Source organism: Myripristis murdjan, chromosome 10, assembly GCF_902150065.1.
Source record: "Myripristis murdjan chromosome 10, fMyrMur1.1, whole genome shotgun sequence".
Classification (NCBI taxonomy): Eukaryota; Metazoa; Chordata; class Actinopteri; order Holocentriformes; family Holocentridae; genus Myripristis; species Myripristis murdjan.
The window spans coordinates 16,550,899-16,562,646 of NC_043989.1; the positions used below are offsets into that span (position 1 = coordinate 16,550,899).

At 40.0% G+C, this 11,748-nt stretch overlaps 2 protein-coding genes across 3 annotated transcripts; one reads left to right on the top strand and one right to left on the bottom strand.

Moving 5' to 3' along the window:
• Positions 1 to 572: 572 nt before the first annotated feature.
• itk (IL2 inducible T cell kinase) lies at positions 573 to 9,974 on the bottom strand. 2 transcript variants are annotated; one of them, XM_030062291.1, is made up of 19 exons: positions 9,546 to 9,893; positions 8,992 to 9,077; positions 8,074 to 8,232; positions 7,816 to 7,920; positions 7,536 to 7,617; positions 7,119 to 7,244; positions 6,772 to 6,809; positions 6,297 to 6,448; positions 6,101 to 6,166; positions 5,944 to 5,998; positions 5,300 to 5,379; positions 4,671 to 4,813; positions 4,290 to 4,364; positions 3,705 to 3,873; positions 3,406 to 3,622; positions 3,245 to 3,309; positions 2,929 to 3,047; positions 1,240 to 1,397; positions 573 to 1,078 (listed from the first exon to the last, which is right to left on the bottom strand). In XM_030062291.1, the coding sequence occupies exons 1-19, from the start codon at positions 9,553 to 9,555 to the stop codon at positions 1,013 to 1,015; spliced, it is 1,971 nt and encodes a 656-aa protein (XP_029918151.1). In that variant the 5' UTR covers positions 9,556 to 9,893; the 3' UTR covers positions 573 to 1,012. The 2 variants fall into 2 exon arrangements, with proteins under 2 accessions (XP_029918151.1, XP_029918152.1); XM_030062292.1 differs by lacking the exons at positions 8,992 to 9,077; positions 9,546 to 9,893 and adding an exon at positions 9,913 to 9,974.
• med7 (mediator complex subunit 7) lies at positions 9,042 to 10,870 on the top strand. Its single transcript, XM_030062294.1, has 2 exons — positions 9,042 to 9,173; positions 9,929 to 10,870. Exon 2 carries the CDS (start codon positions 9,938 to 9,940, stop codon positions 10,700 to 10,702), a length of 765 nt encoding a protein of 254 aa, XP_029918154.1. The 5' UTR covers positions 9,042 to 9,173; positions 9,929 to 9,937; the 3' UTR covers positions 10,703 to 10,870.
• Positions 10,871 to 11,748: the final 878 nt, after the last annotated feature.

The window sequence follows — 11,748 nt, forward strand, 5'->3', positions numbered from 1 at the left end:
CTACGAAAAAAAAAAAACAAAAAACAAAAAACAGTATGTCTACTATATTTTTACCCACTGATACAGTGAGATGTACTAAATATGTCACACTAAATGGCTGTGGTAGGCTCATTATTCTTATGTAAATCCTAAGGAGGCCTCTAATTGCTGTGATATTCATAAAGTATAGTTATAAAATGTATCTCATTAGATTGCTTTTGCTCTTTGCTGGATGGTTTTTGCTCAGGAAGCTTGTCTGTGTGAGACAGACAGAGAGAGAGGACACATCTGGACTGAATAAAATTCAATCACCAGAGCAATATCCTGCAGATTTTTTTTTCTCAGTGTCGTTGGCTCAGTTGCACCGCTTGTTGGCAACAGGATGATATCTATATGTTTGTGATGTTTCTTGATTATGTGTTTTTTATGTACAGTATGCACTATATACCCATTATATTTAATTTAAATACTTTTACAGTTACACTTTGTGGCACATCATAAAGAACAAAATTCTTATCACTGTTTGTGTTCACTTTAAAACCACATTCATCTTTGCTTGTGTTATTAATAAATAAATAAACCACCACTGCTGGTGCTGAAAACATGTAGAAAAGTTTTATTGTCATTGTCAGTGCGTTATTGTAATTAACAGTGGGTCAAATAACATCTGTCCTATTCAATGTACAGAGATCATATCTAGTATTTACCGAAACTAGCAATGATTTTGACAGTATGGGTGGGTCGTGTGTGCCCTCTAGAGGACATAATCAGAATCTACCATAGCTGTTCAACACAGTTACAGTATATAAAGTGCAAAAGCCGAGAGTGCTAAAAAAAAAAAAAAAAAAAAAAAAAACACCTGTGAGAAATGAAAATTATTGTTTTGTAAAGTTACCACATGGTACTGCTTCACCCTGCTTTGAAAACAACAACAACACTTGACAACCAATAGAAAATAAATCAATAAATAAGACAAATACATTTATTTTGTACAGTATGGCATATTCTGTTCAGCATAAAGTCTTATCTTGGTTCACAGGTCTGAGAGGGAGGCCAGCTCGTGCAGCAAGAGAGCAAAGGATGGGCGATCATCCGGTTTCTGTACAAATCACAACATGAAAAGTGTAAGTCACAGTGCAGACATTTAAACACATCACAGGCTGTATTCTCCTCCATACAACTCATTTCTTCTCTCTAATATATTTATATGAAAGTGGGTCTTGTCATGGGAGATTGTGTGCATGTAGTGCCTGTCCCCACCTCTTTCCAGCACCACTCCATGAGCAGGTAGACGGCGTCTGGGGCCAGGCGAGGCTTCAGGAGCCTCAGACCTGCGTTCAGAGACTCCACCACCTCAGCATTGGAGCGATGCTCATAGGGAAGACGGCCCTCGCTGTACACCTCCCACATGAGCACACCTGAGGGGGGGCGGACAGAAAGAGAACATAAACACCAAAATGATGTAGGTGTACTCAGAAAATCATTTTCACCATTGCTCTTTAACATAAACTATGTTAAGCAACTAGCACTGTGCTGGCATCAATCGAGCAAGAAGACTGACTTAATAACAAAAAGCTACACATTATTATTAAAAATTATGAACTCAATATAACTGATAGCCAGGTTTATTTTTGGACATGCTGTAGTCTACTTATACGCTGCACAGTGATCTCTTTCTATACTCACTATTTCTTATGCAAACACAAAAACTAGTTCCTGGCATATTATTCATACATTCTTATGCATGAAACATTGGTCATATTTCTGTAACTTTTACCAATATTCTGCACAAAATGATTGATGCATATGATTTTAAAATACCTTAACAGCATTAGATCTGCTCCATAAAATCTGAGTTTCACACTGCGCACTGTAACAATGCTAATGTTCAGCTACCACTTGACATGGTGTATGCTAAATGGTATGGATCACCCGAGCAAATGATCTACAATATTACTATTAACAGCTAAGTTAACCAGTGGGCCTAGTAACTTTGTGTTTTTCTTTAAAAGCTATATGTGGAACCTTGAAATTATTTATATTGATAAAGATGCACTATGCAAAATTGTGATTGGGTGGACTGAAGAGAGGACCCTGACAAAAACTAAGCATGTATTTTGAAGATGAGTCGACATGTTTCTCCTTGTCAGACCGACTCACAGATAGATCGCTCCAAGTTTTTGTCAGTTGAGTCTAAGGGCCCCTTCTCACCTACCTCATTTGGTCTCGACTTTTCAGTTTGATCAGAACCAAAATGACAGGTGTGATAACTCCCGAAAAGAGGTGGGCTCGGTCAGGATAAAACATGACCATGGTTAGTGTGAAAACATTTCTTTGGATGGTTCAGACCCTCAGACCAATTAACCCACCTCCCACGCAGCAGCAAAATGAACCCTGTCTGTCTGTGGGGAACAAAGCTAACTTTCTCAGTTACACAGAAACTTTTGAGTCCAAATAGTAACCTTGTAGTGAATTCAAACTACTCTTGAGTATCATGGTTGAAGTTGGTGCCTCTGGTAAATAGTGGCAACAAAATTAATCTGTTCATTTATTTTACTTCATTAATTCAAACTGCGATACAAGGCCACCCACTGAATTGACAACACACTAATGTTGCATGCCTGTCCACAAACCAATCAATGCCAAGTCTAGGGAGACACTCCACGTATAGGTGATAATGGCAGGATGTAGGTATGTCAAGTTCTTTAATGCATTTGCAAAGTTGTGATGTGAAACTAACACTATCTGGGTCAAATGTATAAAACGTAAAAAAGACTTCAACTGTGGCTCCGACTTTAAGGTGTGAAATCCCCCTTAAGCGTCTTCACTGCTTCAATTGGTCAATCCTATTTTATGTAGTGCATCTTTACAAAGGAGGAGGAGGACGTGTTTGACAGACAGCAAGTCAGACAAAGAAAAAATAACTGAAAAACAGAAAGGCAGACACACCAAATGACCAGACGTCAGACTTGCTGCTGAACTTGCAGTACTTAATGACCTCTGGAGACGACCACTTCACAGGGAACTTGGAGCCCTGGGAGCTTGTATACTGGTCATCAAAAACAAATCTGCAGTACAGGGAGTGGATACATCACACACATACAAACACAAACACGGACACACACATACTCATCATTATGCTAAGCAGTTGTAAGAAAAATATAAGCCATACATTAAAAAGGTTGCACATTTATAGTAATACTGTAGTTTTACAAAGGCTCAAAACAGTGTCTCCAATAGGCATAATCTTAACCGACGACCATACCTGGTCATGCCAAAATCAGACACTTTCACCTCGTTGTTCTTCGAGACCAGACAGTTCCTGGCAGCCTGGAGAGGAAAGGGCAACAGATGAAGGGTAAACTATCATAACAACAGCTCTGATATGCAAGTGTATTTCAAAAGCTTTGCTATTTGTTGGGCTACCAGATCTCTGTGGATGAAGTTGGAGCTCTCCAGATATGCCATTCCCTCACTGACATCCAGACACATTCCTAGCATGGTGTCCTGAGACAGACGCCCTCTCCTGGCCCGCAGGTAGTCTGACAGGCAGCCGTTCTCCATGAACTCAAACACCAGACACATGGGAGAACGCTGGGTGCACACACCGTACAGCTGGACCAGCTTACAGTGGGACAGCCTCCTGGTAACACAAATACACATATTGGCTAAATGGTTCCAGTTACTCTTAAATGATATGAATTACTACTATGAAGAGCACTTACGTCATGATCCGTGCCTCCTCTATGAACTCCTCCTCTGACATGGCCTCTTCTCTCACCATCTTCACAGCCACTTTCTTTTCTCTCCAACTCCCCTCCAGCACCAGCCCAAACTGGCCACTGCCCACTTCCTGCCCCAAGCTCAGCTCTGAGGGGTCCACCTCCCACTCATCTGTTAAGCAGCAAACGTATAGTGAACCACAGGACCTGTAATCCTAATCACTTGAGGCTAACCACTGGAGCATATTGGGAAATACAGTACATGGGCAAGTGCTTTGTTGAAAAATTTACACTCGAGTCTCATTGCCCAGGCTTTACAGCTCTTTGTGCATGTGTTGTGGTTACATCACCACAACACATGGGTTGTACCTAATGTCCTTGATTTCTTAATCTGTACCAAAAGTCATTTTAAAAAAAAGTCAAGTCATTTATGTTGCATTTAATTACTTTCTAACAAGATGATAGCTTTATATAATTTTCATCCAAAGTAGGTCAACATGCCCAACACAATCCCCAAATTATTACATGTTTAGCACCAATTCAAAAAGCGGACCCATCTTCAGCTTTATAAGCAGATTAATTTCTAACCTTTGGGGAGTTTAACAGGGTGCTGGGAGCAGTCTCTGTCCTGAGAAACAGGGTGTCTCAGACGTGTTATCAGACCTGTGGAGTTGATGTATGGACATGAAGAGATACATACACACAGACCCTGACAGAGTAATTTCAAGAATTTGCGGGACAGCACAAAAAACAGCTTTAACTAGAAGAGGATCACATTTATATTGTGTCAGACTGGTAAATTCTGAAAAGCTATATGAGTAGTGCACTGTGCTGTGAGAGATAGGGAAAGATAGGGACCATTTCTGCCCCCGATTGCAACAAAACTGCAAAACTGAGAGAAAAAAAAAAAACATTTTAGCTTCTAGTGGTTTGCATGCAGTGCTGCTGCACAAGCAAAGCCACAGTTACCTGCAGCATTGTGCTGATGGTAATGAATAAGCTCAGGAATGGTGTTGAACAGGTACTTCTCTGCCAAGTAAAATGAGGACTCTGCTGTTTCTGTCTGCCTGATCTGATAATGCTTCACTCGTGGATTCTTCTCTCCATTTGACCTGAGAGTAAATGAAAATGCTGTTTATAAAATGTAAGTGTATGAAATGGAAAAAAATTAACTGAACAGATTCAGCATGAAATAAGTTTAAAAGGCAAAAAAAAGACATAAAAGACAAGACAAGGCCAATGCAAATGATTTCAGTTCATTTGTGTTTGGATTCGACACCAGTCCTGCAGGTCTACTGACAGAAATCATCATCCTTTTGGCCAAAATTTAAGCTAGACATTTATTAAAATATCATTATGATAAGATACAGCCGTGGCACGCTGCTTTTATGTTATGTTATGTTATGTGAATGTAGTAATGCCCAATTTGCAATAAAGGCATTTTAACCCTACGTTCCCCGTGAGTGCCTTTGAAAGACAAGCACCCTTAAAATTATGATAATAGTTGACAAAATAAAAACCAAAACAATACCACACTTGATGCCAAATATATGGCTTAGTATAAAATCAGATTAGAGATATAAGGGACATTACATTACCCTGGCGCTTTGGTGAAGACCGACACTGTGTAGACCCCTGCTTGTCTTGAGTCACGTACCATGAATGCACCCTCCTTCCCCTAAAAATAAAGTGTTGAAAACATAGAGTCATCAGCATTAATGAATACATTTGTAATACAGGTATAAGAGCAATCTGATGACCTTTTTTCTGTTTCCTGCAATCTATACCAGGTCTAAGCTGGTAGTCAGTGTTTATGGATAGCACTTAGCCTATACTATTTCACCCTGTGCTTGCACAACCATGCAGAAGCACATTTACTGCAGGAAATCCTGAATCGGAGCAAAAGTTTGTGGTTTTGAGACCTGACATCTTTTGTCTCATTTCACATTCTCAATATGTATGTGTGTTTGGATTCATCTTGCAAATGCAAACTATACTTTGGTGTAGGAAAGGCCGCAAAGTCACATCAGACTGCTAAACTGAGTCGTACAGATACTCTGTTCTACTTTCTCCTAATGAAATACCTTCAACACTACATATGGAGCACGATATTCATCCATTCATTCGTTCAGTCACTCATTCATACATCCATTTTTGCTGAAATTATAGGGCTGAAAGCATAAATAAATGTCACAATGCTGGATAATCACTGCATCCCAGAGTAAAATGCCATAATTTTTACCTCCTTCATCAACAGTTCCTCCGCTTGCCCTCTGGTTATGTCTTTATTGTACCATCTGTGAGAGAGAAAATTAAATCAATCAGATCTTTGGAATAGATATATGTTTAACCACAAGTTAATAATGAAAAGGGTAGAAGAGCACTGAAATCATACTCACTCAAACCGATCAAAGTTGGCGCCTGATTTTTCAGCTACATATATACTGGGTACAAACCCTGTGTTCCTGTTGCAAGACAGAAAAGAAAACAGACGTGGTACGTAAACAGAGATACGATTTCAGCTTATATTCTTCAGCATCAGAAAACAAAGAAAGCAGTGACAAAGAATGGGATGGGGGTCCTGATGTGCTGTACCCCTTGTCATCCTGTATCATCCACCAGTCGGAGTTGGAGTTGTCGGTCAGGATGTATTCCTGGTCCTTCTGAAGAGGCAAGTCGTTGTCTCCGAGCGGTGAGTAGTCTTGGAGAGCGACCACCACCCTCTGTCCTGGATCCTGCAGGGTCCTCTGCCAGACGGAGATAAAGAGAAAACCTACCCTCATAAATTTTATTAGAAATACCATAGTCCCCATTATTATAGTAATATTATTTAGGAGAGAGAACAATGACTGCAAAGTACAGTACTGATAAAAACAAATGAGAACAACAACAGAAATGTTTCTATGAAACTAATTTAAAAGTTTTAGAGGGTTTTAGAGTTTTAGAGAGTAAACACCCACTCACTAATTTTTCACTTAACCCTTATGTCAAGTGATAATATGAACAATGTTGACTGATGCAACAATAATAATGTAATAGCACATATTATTTATGTTTGGCGAACTTGTACCTCTGGGTCCGGTAATTGCGGGAGAGGCTTTTTTGAAGCTGTGGAGCAAACAAAAATACAGAATTGTAGAATTGTAGTTACAAAAAAACAAAAACAAAAAAAAACTGATTTTACATTGGATTTCAGAGAATATTCACATGTTCAAACAAGTTCAAAAATAGTATCTAGGCTCCAAATTTGCCATCCAGCTCAAATGAGTAAGCCTATCACATTATTTTACGTCACATTTTTCAAACCTGTCTCCTACATTTGGATGAGAAAGCTTTTGGTTAAATATATATATATAAAAAAATAATAATAATCAAGTTTCAACCTTAGATGAAAGTAGTGGAAGAAAAAATACAAACCATAACCCACTGGGTCATATTCATGACAGCCTGTTGCCAATTTCTCTGTCTGGTAGCAACATCTCCATTTTCCATCCAACCAGAAGTTTGGGTGGTATTTGACAACCAAACTGTTAAACTTTGTCTCTACATAGGGAACAAAAATAGTCCATACTGAAGGAAACACACATATGAACAAATCAACATTTTTAATTTGTGGCAGAACAGAATGACAGAACGCACACGCAAAGAGGTGTTATCGGCAAATAAACTAAAAGAGGTGCTTGAGTAACACGCTGCTCTCGTTTTGCTGTGATTTTTATTTATTCCTCAGACATTTCAGTTCCAACGACTTAATCATGATATCCAACCAAGTTTCGTCACCATTGGTTGCCCTTCAACCAAAGCCTAAAGCATTACGTTTTAAAAATTGCTTACCCTCTTTGAGAGCCCTGACCCATCTCTGACGGCAATCGTTGTCTGGGGCAAAAATGTAGAGGTAGTAGTTGTCATGAAAAACCTGGAGAGATATTTGCAGCCAAAAAATAAAAACTTATGTTATCTTCTATTATTTCATATTATGGATATTCTACTTCCACAACACACTATGTTGCGCAAGCAACCTAGAGATTTAAGTGTAATATTCAAGCATGGAGACTAGATCTTTCTTCCTGAGGGCTGTGCTTTTTGAAAAATTGTAATTGTAATTGAAGCTCACCTGAAACGGGTACTTGTAGCTGCATGGTATGGGGATGTCCGTACACACAATCTCCACACATTTAATCCTGGACAGCTCAATGCAACCTTTCAGTGTGGGCTTTTTCTGAAATGATATGTTCTTTCCCTTATATTTGCTCTGCTCCGTATTATCCATATTACAAAGCATTACAGCTGCTTACCAAGAGCCTAAATTTCTAGGCCAAAGAGTTCTAACAATGCAGGAATACGATGAAAATAAAACCACAGTGCAGCTCACCCCAGGCCGACGTTCAGAGTATTTCAGTTCTTGGGTGTCCAACACAAAAAACCTCTCCTTATAGTTACACGGTGATGTTCTTCTCTTCTGTTGAGATTTCTTGATCATTGTTCCCTTCAAGATAACCCTGGGGTACATGGTAAACAGCTCTCTGCAGCACTGTGGGAAAGGCAGACATGGGTTGTGACTTACAGGGAGAGATTAAGCAGCTTGGAGTGAGGAAAAAAAAAAAAAAAAAAAAAAAAACTAGTTGGTGATGAGCCATAGGCAGATGAAACTTCCGGCGCAAAGTTGTTACAGTAGGTAAGCCACATCCTCAGCTAGGGCCTGCAATGCGTTGCACACACACACAGCCTGACATACACACACACATACACAACAATGGGTACACATTCATTTTCTGCAGCCTTTCCCTAATCTTAGCCATAACCAACCCATTCCTAACTCTAACCCTTACCCTAACCTTAACTTAACCTTAATTCTAACCTTAACCCTAACCCTCACCAGTAAGATAGAATCCAAAATCCACCCAAAATCTCCTCACAACCTGAAATGTGCTCACAAGAACGGTGGTTTCTCAGTTGTTGGTTCTCACACACAAATGGTTGGTACACACAAATGCTTTCTCTGGCTGTGTTGCAGTAACTGGAAAGTATGAGATCAATACTGTGCAGTCCATGTCTTTGAATATGTCTGTCTTTGGTCACAGAAAATGGAGGATCCCCCATTATTTTTAAGCAATCAGTGTAAAATTTAATTAAAATAAAATATAATATTTAATGACTTCATCCTTTGATATGATCACAGAGATTAGCATACTATATTTATTACTCAGTTTGTGCATGCCATCGATACCCGTACTATTGTAACAAACGTTGCCTCTAAATGTTACGACCAATCAGCGTTTGGTTTACTCACCGCGTACGGTCCAATCCGTACAGCCAAAACCTGATGACGTATCCAGTTGAACCAATCAGATTGGCGTACCGTGGGACGTGTATTTCCTATCCGTGGAGCAGACAACAGCTAAACATCGGCTAAACTACTGTTGTGAAATTATTCTAAATAGCACATTCAGCAATCAAAGAGTTACTTCAGAGGTATGTGAATGTTTCGTCGTCACCATTTTTTTCATTTACATCACCGTATGTGACAACTTCTTAGCTTGTTTTTATTTTTACTGAATTGAGTAAATTGGAGACAATCTCCCCGGCTAACATTAGCTAGCAGCTAACGTTACACATGAAGGTAAAGCTAAGCTAAACCTAGCCAACACATAAGTTAACCTCACATAATGCAGCTAGTTTGGTGGCCAATCAGATTATGTGTACGTAGCTGTCATTTACTCCTGGCGTATAAAACAAGCAAACCGAAATAAACGGGAACAATCAGAAAGTTGTTAGCCGCTAGTTAATGTGAAAGCTAATTATGTGCTAAATGAGTATCTAGTCAAGTAGCAAATACTAAATCACCGGTTTGCATTCTTTTGATTGCAGTAATGTTTTCCCTGCGTAAAAGATGACTGTTTTCTTGGCCAAAGTTGCGTTGTTAGGAGGATCAGTATGTGTTCTTTGTTGCCATTATCATCAGCAAATACTTGATCCATTAAGCAGCACTTCAGCACAATACCAGCTTCTCACTGTGTGTCATTATTATGTTATAGAGGATCTGTACCTCCAGTATAGGCTTACAACAAGTATGCCTAAAGAGGTGTCATGAGGTTAAAATACATGACTCAGCTTTTTAAAGTTGATTTGAACTGCTGACTTCCATCTCCTGTTGTCTGCTTTGGTGGAGGATTATTGTAAGAATAACAAGTTGAGGATTGATGCACCTTACCGTGCTGTTCTTTCAGGTCACCGCCATGGGAGAACCACAGCAGGTGAGTGCCCTGCCCCCTCCACCGATGCAGTACATCAAGGAGTACACAGATGACAACATCCGCAAGGGTCTGGCCCCCAAGCCGCCTCCGCCCATCAGAGACAGCTACATGATGTTTGGCAACCAGTTCCAGTGTGATGACCTCATCATACGACCTCTGGAGAGCCAGGGCATCGAGAGGCTCCACCCTATGCAGTTTGACCACAAACGGGAGCTTAAGAAACTTAACATGTCCATTCTGGTGAATTTCCTGGACCTGCTGGACATCCTGATCAGGAGCCCTGGCAGTATAAAGCGTGAGGAGAAGCTAGAGGACCTAAAGCTACTGTTTGTTCACATGCACCACTTAATAAATGAGTACAGGCCACACCAAGCCAGAGAGACCCTGAGGGTAATGATGGAGGTGCAGAAGAGACAGAGACTAGAGACTGCTGAGAGGTTCCAGAAACATCTGGAGAGGGTGGTGGAGATGATCCAGAGTTGCCTTGCCTCTCTACCTGATGACTTACCCCAAATGGAAGGTCCCAATGGACCCGGCGATGGTTCGAGGAGCGCATCTTCAGCAAGTAGCGTCGGAGGCTCCTCTGGGCTGGGCCCTAGAATGAAAACAGAACCTATGGATGTGGAGGAGGCAGGGGGCAGCTGTATGGCAGTGGGGCAGCAGGACAAGAGCATGTCTGCCTCAAAAAGGGACAAAGTATGGGACAAAGATGCTGCTATGTGCAGTATTATTGATGAAATTGCCTAAATTTTCTATTGAGTAGTTGCTTTCATGGGCATGTATGCTGTAAGATTTTTTTTCTTTGTATATTGTCATTTGTCTAGTTATGATTATCCTGTGTTTTGTTAAGCCAGAAATCCCATCTGGATAATGTTTATTTAAAAACTGTCAAATAAATACGATATAACAACTCAAGACAAAGTATCTGAAAATTTTACAGATATAAATAAATAAATAAACATTTGCATTTTGTTGTGATGCTCTCAGTTTTTGGGTGTAAATCCAGTAATGCAATTTGCCACCACAATTTATTTCAGATTATATTTGCAGTGATATGATGCTGTGCCTAATTTTATTTATTTTTTGTCAGTTTGTATAAGGAAAACATGAGAATTCCATGTTTTTAATGCCCACCATTTTTGCAAAATGGTTAAGTCTCTTTAAGTCTTGTGGGGTGTCAGCATGACTGTCACACTACTAATCTAGTGCTGCGTTGCAACAGTGAGGTCAGGGAAAGGTTAGCGTGTTGTAGTTATGTATCCCTACCACCCCCACTCCTTCAGCTCTTACTCCCAGGTTCCTAGAAAAATGCTTAACACTCTTAACATTGTTCCCTTCCATGTAACAACATTTTTGTGTTGCAAGCTGCTCCTAAATGATTGTTACAAGAAAACTTTGCACCAGGCTGCTTGCTCAGCTCTGATTCAAGTGTTTAATTAGAAAAAAATATAACTCATGTCAGGTGTGTGCCTTTGACCATGGGCATTTACTCGGAAATGGATTAGTTTCTTCATTTTCCAGGACAAGGCCCAATCTGTGAATAACCAGCCCCACGTCTCTCGGTGTTGACTGCTACAGTCTATTCTCATGCCAAATGACACTTTTTTGTAAATTGTTAGTTGACAGTGGATTAATGATGATGGCAATACAGATTTTGTTTTCAAATCGGACATTGCCAGTTCCCAGGGTAATTTTTCACAAGTACACATAATGCACTGTGATTCAAACCTTCTAGCATTACTGTGAGATAAAGCCAACAGGCGTTATGTGAGTGCACAAGTTCAGGCTGTCAT